Here is a 21,540-nt window from a genome sequence, read left to right as displayed (position 1 = left end):
TCTTCTGGGAAAGACAGGAGAATGTGGTGGGCAACTCGTGTGATATGCAGTAAAAAGTACACAACCATTAGTTGTTATACACTAACCCACATATACAAGGACTTGGATTTCAGTCCACAGGAAACTCGGTCTGCTTATTGCAGCTGCTTTTAGCTATGAACAAAAGGCAGAAATGTGGGAAAATGGCTAATCCGTAACAAGTAATCCATGTAATGATATAAAGCACAGGGGTATAGGGGCACTGCTCATACACTATATGATGGGCTTGAGGGGGACAGAGATACTGATTAATTATGCCTTGGACTGAAGGTGTAGCTTTGCATGATTTCCCAATCTTGACTACACTGTTGCAGAAAGATGCAGAGATACTTCCCTAAGGAAAGAAGACCAGAATCAAGGAGTGAGTTACCTTGGGTATAAAAGAACAGCACTTGTAAATGGCTGGGAGTGAGGTTCCAGTCACTAAGTCAGAAAGGCTTCTTATGCAAATAGTGACACTTCTCAGAGAAAGAGATGAAAAAGAGAAATAACATAAAAGAATTCTATTGCAGTCTCTCCATCTCTCCTACTGAAACCAATAATTAGAGATAACTTGGATGTCAGATATCTATTAAACACTGACTTATTCACCTACTTAATGAATCCTGCTGCATTATTTAAGATTTATCAAATCGTGTTTAAGGTCATTAGTTATGTTTAGATTGACATTGCTTATGCTTATTTTTTATTTATAAAGCTTTAGTTACATTTTTATTCTTTTTTTAAAAATCTGCATATAAAAAAGCTTGTATTTAGTATGCATCAACCACACTTTCGATGTCACACTTCAAAGTAACAATTTTTTTTAAACTGAAGGAAAGTCAGTAATTTCCTGCTGGTTTCTCTAACCTTGCTAACCTGTCCTATCTGCAAAGGTCGGCACCAGAGCTTCATAGACAATTGCCAAACTGCAGAAAATTGCCTCAACAGTTAGCCTCGAATTGACCTCAGAATGTGCCTATTTAGGACACTTCCTCACAGCGAGTACCTGAGCAGTGACCTTAAGGGACACAGACCATGTTCAGCACAGCTTCATTTCTGCAGCTGTGCTCCAGACCGCAGACCACCTGTGAGCAGAGCCCTGGAAGATCAGCTGCTATGTTAAATTAATAATGCTAATGTTTTTTAATTTGGTAACTTCCTGCCACAGATCTTAAAGCCTGATTTGCCCTGAGTTACTAAATCAGGAGGACTGTTAGATAGTAATTATTCAATGCTATTCATAACTGAGAATTGGACTGCTGCACATTTACAGTCACACATGTTCTTGTTCAACTTTTCCTTCTATTCTGCCAGTTGCTATCGTGTCCAAAAATTGTTTAAATTCTGGTTTGAAAGGAAAATTCCACTCGAAGCAGATCAGCAGCTCTTCCTTATTAAATATAGCTTTAGGTTCAGTTGTGTAACTATATTTAAAGTAATGCCAATGTTCGAACGAGGCTGCTTCAGCACAACTAGTTCATTCCAAATCAAGTACACAAACTGTAACCTTACCACCTCGCTGATCTCTTTACCCTTGTAACTTTGCCCTGGCTGGTTTAACACTTAATGCAACGAAATTATGTAAACTTTTAAAATAAGAAATTGGATAAGAGAAAACAAGTTAGCATTGTAACGAGTGGGAGAGAAAATATTCCAGTGGCTTTGGAATCAGCAGCCGCCTGGGAGAAATGTTAAGCTTTAAATTCTGAGGAATGAGCAGCAAGCAGATCTGATCTTCTGTGGACCTCGGCGGCAGATCTCAGTAAATATCAAAATCCCGACGAGCTGTTTGCATTTACTAAACCTGGATTTACAAGTCTGGATTTGGTAAATCTGAAGAAAATCAAATGTCAGGATTGAAAAAATACTACTTATAGGTTGCAAAACAAGGGATTAAGTATTGGAGATTTGCAAATCTGGTTAAGTAAATGTTGACATTTGAGTTCAAATTTGAGTTGAATCAATACCTGCATTAAATTAGGCATTACTTAAAAGTCAGAAATACATCAGATTCGAATGAGTGGCTAAAAGATAGGTTTGACAAGAGAGTAAATAAAAAAAAGATTTCTACCTGCTTTGAGTGCACTTGATATGAATGACGATATATGAGGCTACTGGTTTCAAACAATATAATTTAAAAATCATGAATAATTGAGATAGTAGCTCAAGGTAAATAGCAAGAGTATTTGTGAACTGACACATCTATTTTTCCCTTTTTTCAATGATCCCCTCTCCCTTTCCCCAGAAGGCACTGACTTCTGCGTTCACAAGCCCTGGCTGCACTCTGGTACCTCACCCAGGTGACCACTCCTTATTTATGAGTCTGAACATTGAAAGTCAGTCGGTTATTCAACCATGTGGAGCATCACAGCCAAGACAATCACCTTTCACTCCCCGTCCACAGGCTTACACTTTCAGCAGATATTATTTAATGGCGATTAATGGCTGATTTATATGATTTGAGCCAGAAAATATAAATGCTAAAGCCTCCAATTCTTTTCCTGCCCAAAATCAAAGCTAGAGGCGTGAGCCAATCACATTCATGATGTTAGCATGGTCCACAATGTATGTGCTGAAGTCACAGATGCAGTGCACACACACCTCGGGAATCTGCATGAAGACCGGGGGCGGGGGGGGAGTTAGTTTTTTTTTAATTAAAAATTGAGAGTAACTTTTTTTTTTACTGATCTAGCAACCCCCAAAAATCCATGCATTTGTTGTGGAAATCGGTTATAAATTTTAATGATCCTAGTTGTTGTGCTTTTTGATTTCTATTTTTTATTGGTTTGTAAATTAACTTTTGCAATAATATTACTGCACGATAGTTATTCTTTCTTATACAGGTTGAGCGTCCCGAATCCAGCAACCTCGGGACCGAGGCCGAGCCGCTTTTTGTATTTTTCCGGACTTCGGAACGTGTTTCTGATGTCCGAAGTCCGGAAATATCGCAACCTGGGCTCGGGCGTTTCCGGACTTCGGATATCAGAAACACGTTCCGAGTCTGGAAATGCCTGGGCCCAGGTTGCAGTTTGACAGGGTGTCTGGATTCCGGAACATTTTACGGATTCCGGACGACCCTGCCACCAATCGTCCCGGAGTCCAGATTTGGGACATTCCGGATTCCAGAACTCCGGATTTCAGATGCTCAATCTGTAGTAAGACCCTGGTGTTAAATCGCGATAACCCAACCTTATGTTGAGCTCTGCAGAAACCACTTGAATTGGTTCAGCCTTTCTTCCTTAGGCGAATAAGTCATCAGTCAAACTCACCACATAATTTTTTGTACAATTACACATTTCTATTCCTGTACTCAGGCAGTGAATAACATTAGTCACTGTTCGATGTCATTTATGTACTGTATAGTGAAAAACTGTGACTTGCCATTTCAGTACTGCACCAAAAAGGAGAGAAGGCTTTCTGTGCAGTTTTTTTTTAAGATGCAACCACTGCTATATTTCTCTTTTTCTACCTCTTTGTCTTTTTTATCCCCCTTTACTGCCCTTCACACACAGGTGACTCATACCATGGTGTAGATCTTCAGGCTGTTTGGCTCCAGAGGCATCACAGCTTGTAACATTTGCATATTGATTTATCATTGGCCCGCAGGCATCTGTAAGGAATACCTATGATATTCACGTGATCACATGCTGAGTTGTCATTGGCCTGCAGGCATGTGTAAGGACTGCTATTGTTTAGAAGACCCAGGGGGTCCTGACTCCATCTGGTCCACATGGGACTGGATGATTGAGAAAGCTTACAGACCTGATGCTTCATTAAAAAGAGTTTAAACTGTAATACTCCATTGTCCTGCAATTTATTATTTTTGTACAAAGTGTGCAAAACAAGACACACCTTGTAGTGTATGTGCCTTTAAGTCAGAACAACTATTACAGCTCCTGTATACTGTAGTACCGGCAGTGACCACACCTGTATATAAGCGTTGCGCATGCCTCTGTACCCCCAGTCTTGAGACTACCCTCCTCCAGTAAAGACCTGTTTATTGTTAATGTACAGCATCCGTGTGATTATTTAATAACAGCATATCCACTGAACCACGGATCCAACAGTGGCGACGAGTGTCGATTCGAATCTACCTGCAACATAAAAAAAAAATAGTCGAGGCCAGGAACACGGGCGTCGACCACGAGCAACCGCCCAGCAGTCAGGCAGAGATTGAACTTCGCAGGGGAGGCTGTGGAGAGCCGGGCTTGGTTCCCCAGCCACGACGAGCAGCAAGAGACCGACGACAGGTCCAGCACAGACCCTTCCCGAGCAGCGGCGGCTGGAGCCGACCGACGGCGGAGAGAAAGCCGAGCAGCGTCGACGGGGTAAGACAGAGGGTGAAGAGCGCAGGGCGCAGCCGGGGGTTGAACACTGAGCGGCGTCGAGAAAAAGAAAACAAACCGAAGAGAGAGAGGGTAGAGAAACAGCTGGGTTCTAGACTGAGCGGCGTCGAAAAATATAAAAACAAGAACGCGCAGAGCACAGCCAGGGCTCACGGGCTGAACAGGGTCCGCGGGGCGAAGAAAGGGGAGCGCGGGAGACGCTATTGAGCCGCGGAGAAGAAAAAAGCGCGGGAGACGCCATTTTTAGAAGCCGCAGCGGAGAAGAAGGGCGAGCGCGGGAAGGAAGGAAAGCGCGGGAGACGCCATTTTGTGCCAGCGGAGAAGAAGGGGAAGCGCGGGAGGCGCAATTTTTGACAGTTAACTCACACCCAAGGATGCCGAAGAGTGGCAGTATCTCTACGTTCGACAATGAAGTCGAAGATTGGGCGACATATGTGGAACGTATTGAGGTGTACTGCAGGGCGAATGAAGTGCCAGATGCTAATAAAGCACTGGTTCTGTTAAATTCCATGGGTGCAAAAACTTATGGGTTACTGCGAAATCTAATAACCCCAGAGAAGCTGGTAAACAAGAATTTTGAAAGCATAGTAGAAATCCTACAGGACCACTTAAACCCCACACCGCTGCTGATAGCAGAACGATTTAAGTTCCATAAAAGGAACCAACACAAAGACGAAAGCAATGCTGAGTACCTAACGGAACTGCGCAAGCTATCGAAACACTGCCAGTTTGGAGCGGGACTAGCAGATACGTTAAGGGACAAGTTTGTGTGTGGGCTACAAAGTGAAGGAACCCAGAAACGGCTTCTATCAGAAAAGGACCTTACGCTGAACAAAGCTTTCAGTATGGCAGTATCACACGAAGCAGCCGCAAGGGGCGCTGCAGAGATACAACGGAGACCGCAAGAATATGGCACCAACGAAATGTCCTATGGAACAGGGAAGTGCTATCGCTGCGGCAGAACAACACATGACCAGAAAGATTGTTGGTTCAAGGACCAAGTGTGCAGACAGTGTGGGAAAGCAGGACACATAGCAAGAGTCTACAGGTCTGGGAAGAAAACCAACAGTAAGAAATCTCCACAGGAGAAGTACAAAAAGGTACACCAGGTGATGGACAGTGGTTCAGACGAACAGAAAAGTGACACAGACTCCGGAATCAAGGAGCTGGGTTGTCTGAAACTACATAAGGTAACAGAAATGGAGGATCACCAGACTATCTGGGTTATACTCAAGATAGACGGAGTCCAAGTGAAAATGGAATTGGACACAGGGTCAGCGCTAACAGTCATAAATCAAAGAGACTACAAGCGGCTATTTTCACACATACCCTTGAAAGCTACAGGGATTGTCTTGAAGACGTATACGGGGCAAAAAGTCTACCCCAAAGGAAAAATAAGGGTGAAAGTGACATATCAAGGCCAGGAAATACCTAAAATGGATATATATGTATTGCCATATGGAGGACCACCACTGCTAGAACGTGAATGGATCCGGAAGATACAATTAGATTGGCATTCCATACAGGCACTGAAGGTTGAGGCCAAAAAGGATGACGACGTCACACCTGGATGACTGTCAAAAATGCTAACTGACGCAAAAGAAGTGTTCCAGGAGGGACTAGGAACACTAAAAGGAATAACAGCAACGATTAAAATAGAGGAAAATGCAAGCCCAAAGTTTCTGAAGGCCAGACCAGTGCCTTATGTGATCAGACCAGCTGTTGAAGCAGAGCTGGAAGGGTTGGAACATTCAGGAGTACTGTCCAAAGTGGACTGGAGCGAGTGGGCTACACCCATCGTTCCTGTAATGAAGAGGTCGTTGAGTAATACGCCTGGGGAACCAAAGAAGGTCCGCATCTGTGGGGATTTTAAGGTGACAGTGAACCCAGTCCTTCACACGGTGCAATATCCGCTTCCACGAATTGAGGATATTTTCGCCTCGCTATCTGGAGGTAAACGCTTCACCAAAATTGATCTAGCCCAGGCGTACTTGCAAATGGAGGTAGAAGAAGCTTCGAAACAATACCTTACGATCAACACTCATAAAGGTCTCTATCAATACAACCGGCTGGTGTTTGGAGTAGCCTCGGCTCCGGCTATCTGGCAAAGGGCGATGGATCAGGTCCTGCAAGGGATTCCAGGGACCCAGTGTTATTTGGACGACACCTTGGTCACGGGCGAAAATGACGGTGATCACCTCGCCAACTTGGAGAAGGTGCTCACCAGATTAAAGGAGTATGGGCTACGAGCTAATCGCCACAAGTGCGAGTTTTTCCAGAAACAGATCTCGTATTGTGGCCACGTCATCGATGAAGAGGGGTTACATAAGTCCCCTGACAAGATTGAGGCAGTAGTCAAGGCTCCAGCACTGGAAAATGTGTCACAACTGAGGTCGTTCCTCGGGCTGGTAAACTACTACCACAAGTTCTTACCAAATTTGTCTACGGTATTACACCCACTGAACACCCTACTGCAAACAGGGGTGCCATGGAAGTGGGATGACGAACATAGACGAGCTTTCCAGAAGTGTAAAGAATTGATCACATCAAAAGAGGTGTTGGCCCATTTCAACCCAGCACTACCAATTCGTTTGGCATGTGATGCATCACCCTGTGGTATTGGAGCGGTGCTGTCGCACAAATTCCCTGACGGGTTGGAGAGGCCAGTAGCCTTTGCATCTCGGTCACTAACCTCAGCCGAGCGCAACTATGCCCAGATTGACAGGGAGGCCCTCAGCCTAGTATGGGGAGAAAAAAAATTCAACCACTATCTGCATGGGCAGAAGTTCACCTTGCTGACTGACCACCAACCACTTGTCTCCATCTTTAATCCTAAGAAGGGCGTTCCAGTGATGACTGCACAGTGGTTACAAAGATGGTCCCTGTTTCTAGGGGCGAATCAATATGAAATAGAATATAAAGGCACGAAACAGCATGGGAACGCTGATGGGCTATCGTGCCTGCCACTGCCTACTGTGGAGGAAGCACCAGCAGTGGACCCTATCGAGATATTTTATTCGTCAATAATTGAACGATTGCCAGTAACGAATGCGGATATAGAGGAGACCCGCAATGATCCGACGCTGTCTCGGGTATATGAATTGACGGTGAGGGGGTGGCCAACTCATGGCGACTCACTGTTGCCAGCATTCTCATCCAGAAGAGAACAGCTGTCAGTATGCCAGGGGACAGTGATGTGTGGATCCAGAGTGGTGATTCCACCCAAGTTAAGTGGTTAGCACTGTTGCCTCACAGCGCCAGGGACCCGGGTTCGAATCCAGCCTCGGGTGACTGTCTGTGTGGAGTTTGCACATTCTCCCCGTGTTTGCGTGGGTTTCCTCCGGGTGCTCCGGTTTCCTCCCACAGTCCAAAGATGTGCGGGTTAGGTTGATTGGCTATGATAAATTGATCCTTAGTGTTAGGGGGATTAAATACGTGGGGTTACGGGGATAGGGTGGGATATGTGTTGGTGTAGGGGTTACGGGGATCGGGTGGGATATGTGTCGGTGCAGGCTCGATGGGCCAAAATGGCCTCTATCTGCACTGTGGGGTTTCTGTGATTCTGTGAAGGGAGAGAGTGGTAAATGAGCTACATGAAGGTCATCTGGGGGGAGTGAAAATGAAAAGCCTTGCTAGGGCTTATGTGTGGTGGCCGGGAATCGATCAACAAATCGAAGACCTAACTAAGAGCTGTTTAGGATGCCAGAAGGTCCAAAATGCACCACCACATGCCCCTCTACACCCATGGGAGTGGCCGTCCTCTCCATGGCAACGGGTGCATATTGATTTTGCTGGTCCATTCATGGACTCAATGTTCTTAATAGCAGTGGATGCTCATTCAAAGTGGCCTGAGGTGATAAAAATGTCTTCAACCACTACAGAGAAAACGATTGCAGTCCTACGGACCATATTTGCCAGAAACGGTTTGCCAGAGCAGATTTGCTATGATAATGGACCACAGTTTGTGTCCGACGAGTTCCAAAAATTTATGAGAAGGAATGGGGTAAGGCATTACACATCCGCCCCGTATCATCCAGCCACAAATGGATTGGCTGAGAGGTTCGTACAAACCTTTAAGAAGGCGATAAAGGCCATGTGCGACGATGAAATTCCACTACAGCATAAGATGGACAATTTCTTATTAGCCTACCGAAACGCGACACATGCAGTTACCAACCAGACCCCGGCCATGATGTTCTTTAACCGAAGGTTGAGATCTCGTCTGGACTTGCTCAGACCAAATGTGCGAAGAAATGTTGAGGACAAACAATTCCAGCACATCAATGAGAAGCCGACAAGGAGCTTCAATGTAGGGCAACCGGTCTTGGCCCGTGACTATCGAACAGAGAAATGGCAACCCGGAACGATATGTACAAGGCAGGGGCCATTAATGTACACAGTGGATGTCGGGGAGAACACTGTGAGATGCCACGTCGATCAGATCTTAGCGTCACAGGAACGCGTCAACCCCATGTCTCGAGTACCTGGGGATGAATCCGACATATCGGTAGCATCTACCTCAGACCCAGCAGCAGTGGAACCCAATGAACTACCCGATGAAAAGGGGTCAGAATCGCCGCTGCACCAAGAACAAGAACCTCCGGAAAGGCGCTATCCCGAAAGGGTCAGGAAGCCGCCCCAAAGACTGAATCTATAAATGGACTTTTGTTGTTTAATGTACATGTTGAAATGTTAGTTGTTATTTGAATATTAGGGGTACTACTAATCTAAAAGGGGAGGAATTGTAGTGTATGTGCCTTTAAGTCAGAACTACTTTTACAGCTCCTGTATACTGTAGTACCGGCAGTGACCACACCTGTATATAAGCTTTGCGCATGCCTCTGTACCCCCAGTCTTGAGACTACCCTCCTCCAGTAAAGACCTGTTTATTGTTAATGTACAGCATCCGTGTGATTATTTAATAACAGCATATCCACTGAACCACGGATCCAACACAGCTGAGCCTGCTTCTGCCTTCATTTGTTATCCCCACATGCAAACCTTTCGGTCACTGGCAATCAGGAACAGGATCTCTGGCTCATTGTTTTACACCCCACCCTAGTCAAGCGATACTGGCCCCACTGTATTTCTCCTAATAATATATCCATGTTCAGCCTATCTGTGACTGTTGTCTCGCACCAAGTCCCGTTCACCAATCACCCCTGTGCTCGCTGACCTACATAGGCTCGCGGCTAAGCAACACCTCAATCTGAAAATTCTCATCCTTGTTTTTAAATCCCTCCATGGATTCGCCCCTCCCTATCTCTGTAATCTCCTCCAGCCCCACAACTCTCCAAGATATCTGTGCTCCTGTAATTCTGACCTCATGAGCATCCTCGATTATAATCGCTCCACCATTGGCAGCCGTGCCTTCAGCTGCCAAGGGCCAAAGCTCTGGAATTCCCTCCCTAAACCTCTCCGTCTCTCTACCTCTCTTTCCTCCTTTAAGACGCTCCTTAAAACACTGACCAAAGTTTTGGTCATCTGTCCTAATATCTCCTTATGTGGCTCATTGTCAAATTTTGTTTGATAACGCTCCTGTGAAGCGCCTTGAGCTGTAACTGTGCTCCATCTCACCCTCAGTAAGCTCCCCACTGGAGTGGAGCTCATTTACAGAACAAATGGGAAACTGTTCAACCTCCGTCACCTCCAGTCCAGATCCAAGGTCGTCCCATCCTCCGTCATTGAGTTACAGTATGCAGACGATGCTTGCGTCTACGCTCACTCTGACGTCGAACACCAAACCATCGTAAACACCTTCACCGAAGCATACGAGAGCATGGGCCTTACACTAAACATCCGTAAGACAAAGGTCCTCTACCAACCTGCCCCCACAACACAGCACTGCCCCCCGATTATCAAAATCCACGACAAGGCCTTGGACAATGTGGACCACTTTCCATACCTTGGGAGCCTACTGCCAACAACGGCAGACGTCGACGACGAAGTCCAACACCGCCTTCAGTGTGCCAGTGCAGCCTTCGGTCGCCTGAGGAAGAGAGTGTTTGAAGACCAGGACCTCAAACCCGGCACTAAGCTCATGGTCTACAGGGCAGCAGTGATACCTGCCCTGCTGTATGCCTCAGAGACATGGACCATGTAAAGCAGGCACCTCAAAGCACTGGAGAGGTACCACCAACGCTGCCTCCGCAAGATCCTGCAAATCCATTGGCAGGATAGGCGCACCAACGTCAGTGTTCTTGCTCAGACCAACATCCCCAGCATCGAAGCTCTGACCACGCTCAATCAGCTCCGATGGGCGGGTCACATTGTCCGCATGCCCGATACGAGACTCCCAAAAGAAGCGCTCTACTCGGAGCTCCGGCACGGCAAGAGAGCCCCAGGTGGGCAGAGGAAACGCTTCAAGGACACCCTCAAAGCCTCCTTGAAAAAGTGTAACATCCCGACCGACACCTGGGAATCCCTGGCCCAAGACCGCACAAAGTGGAGGAGAAGCATCCGGGAAGGCACCGAACACCTCGAGTCTCTTCGCCAGGAGCAAGCGGAAGCCAAGCGCAGGCAGCACAAGGAGCACACGTCAACCCAAGCACCCCACCCACCCGCCCCTTCAACCACCGTCTGCCCCACCTGTGACAGAGACTGTAGGTCCTGCATTGGACTCATCATTCACCTGAGAACTCATTTTTAGTGTGGAAGCACGTCATCCTCGGTTCCGAGGGACTGCCTGCCTGCCTAAGAAAGGTGCTATATAAATACAAGTTGTTGTTGTTGTTGCTTCAGTCAAGACTCACAAATACTGCGAACATGCTACCTCTTGAATGCTAGTGAATAGGCTAAGAAATCTGGAAAAGTTAATTTTCTCACTTTTTTTCCATGGCTAAAATTGAACAGAGATAAACAGGTGTGTGTCAAGATGGATCATGGTTTCAGAAAATGTAATATGCGGCAAAGCCCATGAATTTCAAATGAGGTGCAGCCAGTGAAAGGCCACACCAGGAGATCACTGGGAACGTCATTACCCAGGTGACAGCGTGGTGTCAGGATCCACCAAGATCTATTTGCAGATCTTCATGGAAACATCTTATGTTGGAGAATTGGCAGAACAATGTAAAAGGCGCTGAGAAATATCAACGTTTGCTGACAAATGTGACAAGCAAAAATTATTTTTACGTTTGTCTTTAATGATGCCAAGTTCATAATCAAGAGTCTGTTATGGAGAACAGATTTTGTATGAAGGTTGCACTTTTGAGACTCCAAAGGCATTTTAATTTGATATAATTGAACCCCAATGACGTCACATCTATGCTTGTTTTACAGGCTGAAGCCCTTCACCTCATACAAGTTCCGAGTGAAAGCAACTAATGACATCGGAGACAGTGAATATAGCGAGGAGACTGATTCTGTCACAACACTGCAGGCTGGTGAGTTTCAGGTTAAACCATAAAGTCTGCGGTAGGATAGGCAGTGTTTTACATTTCTGATGATCGTTTTCAGCATTTTTGACAACATATTTCAAACGAGAATCAATCAAGGGGATGTTTTTTAGCGAAATGATAGTCGAACCTCCATTGTCTAATAATGAACAAGAGCCTTCTGGTGTCTAATGGGAGTTGACAGATAGCACCGGTGTCCTGGCCAATATTTATCCCTCAATCAACATCACTAAAACAGATTATCTGGTCATTATCACATTGCTTTCTGTGGGAGCTTGCTGTGCGCAAATTGGCTGCCACGTTTCCTACATTATAACAGTGACTCCACTCCAAAAAAAAAAGTACTTCATTGGCTGTAAAGCGCTTTGAGACATCCGGTGCAACCAACTTAGCCACAGCTGACACTACATGGCTGAAGGTACAGTTGCCAATGGCTGGGGGAGGTAGGGGTTGCACAAGAGACCAGAGTTGGAGAAACGCAGAGTTCTCGAAGGGTTGGAGGAGGTTACAGACATAGGGAGGGCAAGGCTATGAAGAAATGAAAAGGAGTTGGTTGGTAGTGGAGAGAAAAGAAACTGGCGGTCATCTTTGCTTTCCAAGTGATCCTGGAACAATGAACAGTTTTGGCAGAGGAGAGCAAAGTCCAAAAGCGCTTGAAGTGGTCCAGCCAGATCTGCTAATGGATGGTTAAACCAATTAGTGCGCCAATCACTCTCAATCACCTTGGACTTGAGGGTGTAAAGATGGGGTCCATACTGAGGGAAAGGCCAGGGTGGACGTTTTACTGAGGTCAGATGATGAAAGGTAGAGGTGAAGGAGTGGTTGAGCAGATTGACCACGGCAGAAGTATTATGACGAATGGAGGGCCAAAGGCGAGACAGTTGGGAGTTGAACATGATTTGGGGGAGACTCTATTCCGGGACGGACACAGAAGTGAGGTTGGAAGGGGAATGAGCGATGTGGGTAGTGAAGGATACAAGGAAGTGGACAGAGATGGCCTTATCTGTGATCAAGACAATGGGAGTAGAGAGACCATGTGAGATGGCAAGGTTGAGGGGGTGGCCGAGAATACAGGTAGCAGTGTTTATATGGAGGAACAGGTTAAAGGAAGGACAACAGGGCAGTAAAATCAGGAGAGAATTAAAGATGAGTTAGGATGGCGGGGGAGGGAACCAATCTAATGCTAAATTTAGGGATGCCACTGGCCACAGTGCTATAATGTATAGAGGGCTATGAAGTACAATCTCTGAGGCTGGATTTTTCAATGAGGTGGGCAGGCACAGGTTACCATCAGCAGTACATCCATTTGCAGAACAGTTGGTCCATTTTCCACTTTTGATTTTCATCAACAGATTAGAATTTTTTGAATATCCAGCTGCTTAGAAAACAATGGGCCTGAATTTGCGGTCGGAGGCTTCCCATGGGCAAAGGTCTCCGAACCGCAAGAAAAGTACGAACCTACCCGGAGGTTTGTAGACTCGAGCTCCTAGGCCTCTACGCGTAGGCCTGCTTAGAGGCCCGCATATCCCAGGGGCGCAGGCGGTTAGCAAGTGCCCCTGGGATCACGTGGGCCAGGCCAACCATTGAAAAAGGGGAATCCCCATAAGGATAAATAGGAATCCCCTAAAAAACACAATTACACACCAGTTAAATAAAAACAAATCATTGCATGTTCTAAATTAATTAAAACACAATTAAATTAAGCATTTAAAACAAAAACTTAATTTTTTTGAAAAATAAATGTAAATGTTTTAAAGGGGCTAAAAATAACCTATAACTAATGTTTACGTTTTTTTATGTTTAAATAATTTTTAAAAATTATTTTAAAATTTATGTAAACTAGAAGGCCCTACGCCTGCTTTTACCAGTGTAAGAGTTTCACAGGCATTTGCTGGGCAGTAGTTGGGCAAATAGTGGAATGCGGAAACCCAGAACTTGCGGGGCACTTAGGGTGCGTAGGTGGTCATAGGCCCCGGAAAATCCAGGCCAGTGAAATCTCCTGTTGCTGCCCCACCCAAGTGTGTGTTATTTAAACACCCAATGGAGTATTCTTGGTACCAGTTTGTCAAATTTCACATTTATTTTGCTCCATCCTCAACTCTGTAAAGGAGGTACCCAACCAACAATGATCAAAAGACATCATTCCGAACCTGTTATTTTTACGGTTATTGAACAGTTAACATTCTAGCAGAAACTGAACAAAATCAGATGTTGGAAAGAAGCAAATTGTTGTTTGGCTGTGCAGCATGTTATCAGCGAAAATCTTTATTTAAAACAAAACCAACAATAATGCTTTTTCACAATATGAATTCCTGTGAATTTGTAGTATAAATAATGAGATGCAATTTTCGAAGATATTGCTATTTACTGCCCCACTTTGAATGTTGATAATCAGAGGGGTGAAAAGTTAACGGTACTTCAGACTGAAATATTCATGTGTTTTTTGGCATGTATGCGGGTAACATTGCAGAGCATGACCGTGTAAAATGTGATAAAATGTATAATCTGGCCAAAAAATGAATTTAGCAGGAATTTAAAGATGTAAGATTTGATGTAAGACTCAGATAAATGTCAGCATTAAATATTTTTAAAGCTTCCTCCACGTTTCAAATATTCAATTACCACAATTTATTTTGGACAAGTGACAAGTCTTATACAATTCTTTTGGATGAATCCTTTTTTTCTTACCAGGACACTAATAGAAAGGTTTATTTTATAATATTGTCCATTGTGTTGAAAAAGCAGAAGTTTGTTTTATTCAGCAGATATTGCTGACTGTGCCTTTCTCAGAGGTGCAATATGCTTCCACTGTGATAAGTTCCATTCTTTCATAAGAACATAAGAAATAGGAGCAGGAATAGGCCACTTGGCCCCTCGAGCCTGCTCCGCCATTCAATAAGACCATGGCTGATCTTGGGCACAAAGCCACTTCCCTGCTCGCTCCCCATAACCCTTCACTCCCTTATCTTGTAAAAATCTGTCTATCTCCACCTTAAATGTACTTAATGACCCAGCCTCCACGGCTCTCTAGGGCAGAGAATTCCACAGATTTATGACCCTCTGAGAGAAGAAATTCCTCCTCATCTCAGTTCTAAAAGGGCGACCCTTTATTCTGAAACTATGCCCCAGAGTTCTAGATTTCCCCACGAGGGGAAACATCCTCTCTGCATCTTCCTTGTCGAGCCCCCTCAGTATTTTATATGTTTCAATAAGATCACCTCTCATTCTTCTAAATTCCAATGAGTATAGGCCCAACCTGCTCAACCTATCTTCATAAGTCAACCCCCTCATCTCAGGAATCAACCATGTGAATCGTCTCTGAACTGCCTCCAATGCAAGTATATCCTTCCTTAAATAAGGAAACCAAAACTGTACGCAGTACTCAAGGTGTGGTCTCACCAATACCCTGTACAGTTGTAGCAGGACTTCCCTGCTTTTATACTCCAACCCCTTTGCAATAAAGGCCAACATTCCATTTGCCTTTTTGATTACTTGCTGCACCTGCATGCTAAATTTTTGTGTTTCATGCACAAGGACCCCCAGGTCCCTCTGAACTGTAGCATTTTGTAATCTCTCCATTTAAATAATAATTTGCTTTTTTATTTTTCCTGTCAAAGTGGATAACCTCGCACTTTCCCACATTATACTCCATCTGCCAAATGTTTGCCCACTCACTTAGCCTGTCTATATCCCTTTGCAGATTCTTTGAGTCCTCTGCACAACTTGCTTTCCCACCCATCTTTGTATCATCCGCAAACTTGGCTACATTACGCTCGGTCTCTTCATCCAAGTCATTAATGTAGATTGTAAATAGTTGAGGCCCCAGCACCGATCCCTGTGGCACCCCACTAGTTACTGTTTGCCAACCGGAAAATGACCCATTTATCATGACTTTCTGCTTTCTGTTAGTTAGCCAATTCTCTATCCATGCTAATATATTACCCCCAACTCCGTGAGCTCTTATCTTATGCAGTAACCTTTTATGTGGCACCTTATCGAATATCTTCTGGAAATCCAAATACACCACATCCACTGGCTCACCCTTATCCACCCTGCTCGTTACATCCTCAAAGAACTCCAGCAATTTTGGAGAACAGTGGTGAGTCAATTTGCTGTTGTCCTGGTACACCTCCTTGCACCCACCTTGACAGAAGCCTGAGAGCAGATTGGCTGCCTGCCCTGTCAGTAAAAGAATAGTGTATGACACAAAACAACCTAAAGAGGAACAAAAGTATGTGATGAGAAATAGGAAATATGGAACCTGAGCATGGCAAATTACTTCTGAATTCTTCACTCAAGCGTTATGCAGCTTAATGCATATTCTCTCTTTATTTCAGACATTTTTGGTATTCATTGTGTTATTGCACCAGACAAAGGGAAAGATGGTATAATGTTTTACCCACATACTGGAAGTTACTAAATGTAAGACCTGGCAAAACTTGAATAAAATAGGCTCAATTTAATACACCCTTGCAGTGAGCAAGGTATGTGGACAACTTATGCTCATATTGCTTTCTACAGCTCTGTGACCGTGGTGAGACGGTATAGGTGTGGCTTTGTACAAACTTGTTAAGAAGAAGAAAATGATGTCCATTGATGGCTCAGTTGGTAAAGCCTGAGCCATACAGACCAGAAGATCCTAGGTTCAATTCTGAGTCTGAGTTGGCTTACATCAACTGGAATGGCAGTTAAGGGGCCACAATTGGCCTCAGCACCCCCGAAATAAGAAGGAGAAATTTAGCCAGGCCAACCACTCTTAATCACAATCCAGTGATGCCTGCTGGAAAGTGCATGTGTGTGGACATCGGGTGAGGACAGGATTGTGCTCGACTGCAATGCCTTCCAACATTCCCTGTCTCACCTCACACATGAAGAGTGGTCACTTGGACCAAGTGACCAGCACCCATGGAATTGCCCCCAGCAGGCGGCAATGCCTGTAGGAGAAAAGGAGTGGAGAAAATTTCATTTTTTTTTTAAAGGAACACACAGGAATATAGGTGACATTGTTGCCGGATACTGAGGATGTGCAGTTTTATAGACCTTAATAATCTAGTACAAGTATCACCTGCAATGTCTCTGCAAAGGTCTGTCATTATTAATACAATAATCCTGTCATGAGGCTTTCAACAAAAGCTTACTTTTGTATTGTAGCACCAGATGAGGCACCTGAAATTCTCTCCGTGACACCACATACCACAACCTCGGTAATGATTCGTTGGCGGGTGAGTTAAAGATACTTCAGCAAAACTGCGCCATTCCATTTTTCTGCTCTATAGTTTCATTCCATCAGTAGCATGTGGCCAATCTAGTATTAATTCCTACGATTTATTGTGAAACAAGGCCATGGCATGCTTTTTTTGTGGAAATTATTGGAGCGTTGTATTTAAACCGTGCTGTGTTATACCACTGCAGTATACCAAAATGGCAACATGTGGAATAGAACTTATTGGCAGCTCGCCACCCCACCTTTTGAACAAAATTGCTTGCTGACGCTATTTCCTTTCCCCAAAGCCACCTGCAGAAGAGAAGATTAATGGAATCCTCTTAGGGTACCGGATTCGCTACCGAGAACTAGTTTATGACAGTTACAGAAGCTTTACCCTTCGCAGCGTGAGCAATCCCAATGCTAAATGGTCTGAACTCACGCGTAAGTCCGTTTTGTCTTTGTAGTGTTGCACCGGCACACAGGTCACCTGTCTGTGTCTCTATACAATGTACTGTTGTTTTATTAGTTTGCATGGATTTAGCCTAGCACTTTTAGTTCTAATTCTCCTGCACAAGCATGTATAGTTTGTTCCAGTTCGTAAGGTCCTTCCAAGGGAATTGGTGCTACAGCATTTTGCAATACTGTCCTTTCACTTCTGGGGCATACATCCAATTTCAACTAGGACAGAGGCGATCCTCCGCCATCATGATTGTAATAGCCCATAAATTAAGTGTATTTAAGCAATCTTTCAGTTAATGAGAATGATTTTGTGGGATGGCATGCTTTGTACAGGAAACGCAGTCCTCGTTTACATCACTGATCATCTCAAAATACCTAAATTGAGTTTTACCATAGTTGTGGTTGTTGGAGCCCAATTATCTCAGCCACAGGACTAAGAGTAGCAGAGGAAACTGAAAGAAATGGAGAGAAATGTGATTAACATAATACATGGATAAAATTAACCACTTAGATCTAATTCTTTTCAAATTATTAGCATTTTTGTTATTCTGAAAGCTCAAAAGAAGTAATTTAAGATTTGAGTTTACATTTGGAATAAACTGGCTTTTAAAATTGTCTTGTTTGAATTGAAAGTCTTATGAAACAATGTGGATAAATGCGAGGTTATCACTTTGGTGGCAAAAACAGGAAGGCAGATTATTATCTGAACGGCAATAGATTGGGAGAAGGGGAAGTGCAACGAGACCTGGGTGTCCTTGTGCACCAGTCACTGAAGGTAAGCATGCAGGTGTAACACGCGGTTAAGAAGGCAAATGGTATGTTGGCCTTCATAGCGAGAGGGTTCGAGTACAGGAACAAGGATGTCTTGCTGCAGTTGTACAGGGCCTTGGTGAGACCACACCTTGAGTATTGTGTGCAGTTTTGGTCGCCTTATCTGAGGAAGGATGTTCTTGCCATGGAGGGAGTGAAGATTCACCAGGCTGATACCTGGGATGGCAGGAATGACGTATGAGGAGAGATTGGGTCGATTGGGCTTATACTCGCTGGAGTTTAGAAGAATGAGAGGGGATCTCATTGAAACTTATAAAATTCTAACAGGACTAGACAGACTAGATGCAGGAAGGATGTTCCCGATGGCAGGGGGAGTCCAGAACCAGGGGTCACAGTCTAAGGATAAGGGGTAGGCCATTTAGGACAGAGATGAGGAGGAATTTCTTCACCCAGAGAGTGGTGACCCTGTGGAATTCTCTGCCACAGAATGCAGTTGAGGCCAATTCATTAAATATATTCAAGAAGGAGTTAGATATATTTCTTAAGGCTAAAGGGATCAAGGGTTATGGGAAGAAGGCAGGGACAGGGTACTGAGTTTGGATGATCAGCCATGATCTCATTGAATGGCGGAGTAGACTCGAGGGGCCGAATGGCCGACTCCTGCTCCTATTTTCTATGTATGTTTCTATGAAAATGAACCAAACATTAGTAAACTGAAGTCAGTGAGGATCAGGGGAAACCTCTACAGATAGTTGTAATTGTTGGAGCCCAATCATCTCATCCCAGGACAACATCCTAGGCCCAACTATCTGCAGGGGCTTCATCAATGACCTCCTGTCCATCATAAGGTCAGAAGTGGGGCTGTTCATTGATGATTGCACAGTATACAGCTCCATTCACAATTCCTCAGATAAACAAGTAACATTCACGCCACATAAGTGCCAGGCAATCACGATCTCCAACAAGAAAGTGTCTAACCACCTCCCCTTGACATTGAATACCATTACCATCACTGAGTCCCCAAACATCAACATCCTGGGGATCACCATTTACCAGAAACTCAACTGGAGCAGCCACATAAATGCTGTGACTACTAGAGCAGGTCAAAGGCTGGGTATTCTGTGACGCGTGATTCACCTCCTGACTCCACCACTTACAAGGCACCAGTTAGGAGTGTGATGCAATACTCTCTACTTGCCTGGTTGGGTGCAGTTGCAACAACACTCAAGTAGCTCAACACCATCCAGGACAAAGCAGTTCGCTTGTTCAGCACCCCATCCCCTACCTTAAGCATCCACTCCTCCCACCACCAGTGCACAGGATGCATGCAGCAACTCGCCAAGGCTTCTTCGACAGCACCTCCCAAACCCACGACCTCTATCACCTAGAATGACAAGGACAGCAGGCATATGGGAACACCATCACCTCCAAGTCACACAGCATCATGACTTGGACATATATAGCCTTTCAAATTGTCACTGGGTCAAAATCCTGGAACGTCATGGGCAATAAATGCCAGCCTTGCCAGCAACGCCACACATCCTAAGAATGAATTTTTAAAAAACTAGAGATCTACCCAGCACTAAATATTTCCTGTAGTAAAGCTTCTTTATTACTTTTACATCTGTGTCAACAGTGGCTGTATTAGCATTGGCGTGGAGACTGGGTTGAACACCATCCTTTCATCTTTCAAACCACAGTAAAGGGGTCAAACTCAACGCAGTTTTGAGCAGGAATTGAGTATGCAAAATAAAGCTGCCCGTAGTTTTTTTTTAAATCAATAAAACCTTGGTGAAAAGCCAAGACCCATAATACAGGACATTGCCGAGGATGAAAAAAATGATAGAAACCAAGGTAAAGTAGTGATTTGATGATGCCAAGCTTGGCGTTTCAAAGCTTGAAGAGTTTCGAAGGAAGGACAGAATGAGGGAAATTAGTTTTGAGATCCTAGGAAAGAATTATCGTGTGGGGCACTGTGCTCTGAGCATTGATTTCAATGCTGTGAGGATGTATGTAGTAGCACAGTGTATTTACATTTTAGGAGGAACAAGGAAGGAAACTTGAGAACAGCACTGTCAATTGTAAAATGGTTATACAGGAAACTTCGCGATATCCGGCACCGACGGGACCGAGCTGCTGCCGATCTATCAAAACTTCCGGATAGACCAGCGCTAATGTTGAAGGATACGGAGGTTTTCATCTCCGTATCTGACAACAAACACTGTTGCTTAGCAACAGCTTGTAAACACTCGGCCCGTACCTTGGAAGCGTCTCTGAAGCTGTTGCTAAGCTACAGAGACGCTTTCCAGAGCCTGACTGTTAAAAAAAAAAGTGCTAGAAGAAAAAAAACCTAACCAAAACGGCTGCTGATTTCTGCCGTTAGATCGAGGTTTCCGGACATACAACCTCCGGATAAACCAAAGTTTCCTGTACACGAATTGGCATTCTGACTCAGAGAAATAAAACAGACTCATCATATGTATGGGTGTCCTACTGATGCAGTTGGAGTGGAGACACTTTGCTGGAGAAGTGTTAAAGGAAGCATTACTCCATCTTATCCATGCTGTATTGACCCACGAGAAATTAATTGGAAAACATCTCATTCCCCAGCACTGAAAATTCTTATCTTGATGAACGCAAGCACTCCTAAAGTTTTATTTTGCAGTAGTCATACTGCAGTAGTATGTTATTTATTTACATTTGTGCACAGAGAAAGTTTTCGCACTCCATGGCTGTGACCACTCTCACAGAACACAATCTAGGTAAACATCTGTGTAATAATTACATGTATAAAATCTCCACTGTTGTAACATATAGTCAAATCAATATAGATGAATCCAAAATAAGAAAATGTTGAACATTACAATTTGTTCCCCCCTCCACCACTTTCTTGCTTCTGCTTACATTCCTGTTGTTGTTTTCAATATATTTGTCCATACAATGTGTTTTATGTAGCAAGATTTTAGTATCTTATAACATCTGCATATTACTGTATTAGTGTTCAGTTGATTTAACTGCACTGCGTGTTTTTTTGTGATCAGAGATCTTCCCATCTATTTATTGTCTCCTTTAACACACCACTTAAACTGTTACAGAACCACACAGAGGAACTGGAGCATCTTAATGGGCCTTATTGAACACACTAATGTAGCATTGTGCAGTATCCCCTCGTGAACCCCACCACACACACCATCTAATACAGGCTTTATATCCAACAAAGTAATGGCAGTAGAATAAACAAGGATATTTTACTGGTGATGTGTATTATTACTATTTTAATAACCATTGTGTGGCACATTGACACCAGTGCAGTATTCCACATGTCACATTATATTCATAGCTT

General features: G+C 44.3%; 1 protein-coding gene across 7 annotated transcripts in view; it reads left to right on the top strand.

The window, feature by feature from the left end:
• The window catches only part of sdk2b (sidekick cell adhesion molecule 2b), a 1,061,066-nt gene that overhangs the window by 814,511 nt on the left and 225,015 nt on the right, over window positions 1-21,540 (top strand). For all 7 annotated transcript variants that reach the window (XM_085963616.1, XM_085963614.1, XM_085963610.1 and 4 more), the window contains 3 exons: window positions 11,646-11,749; window positions 16,913-16,983; window positions 17,273-17,408. In XM_085963616.1, coding sequence (XP_085819742.1) covers window positions 11,646-11,749; window positions 16,913-16,983; window positions 17,273-17,408 — 311 coding nt within the window. The remainder of the gene's footprint in view (window positions 1-11,645; window positions 11,750-16,912; window positions 16,984-17,272; window positions 17,409-21,540) is intronic.

The sequence above is a fragment of the Somniosus microcephalus genome, chromosome 21 (genome assembly GCF_052327205.1).
Source record: "Somniosus microcephalus isolate GS21.2 chromosome 21, FLI_Smic_1.0, whole genome shotgun sequence".
NCBI lineage: Eukaryota > Metazoa > Chordata > Chondrichthyes > Squaliformes > Somniosidae > Somniosus > Somniosus microcephalus.
The sequence above is the reverse complement of the archived record's forward strand: the minus strand, read 5'-3'. Positions and strand labels throughout refer to the sequence as shown.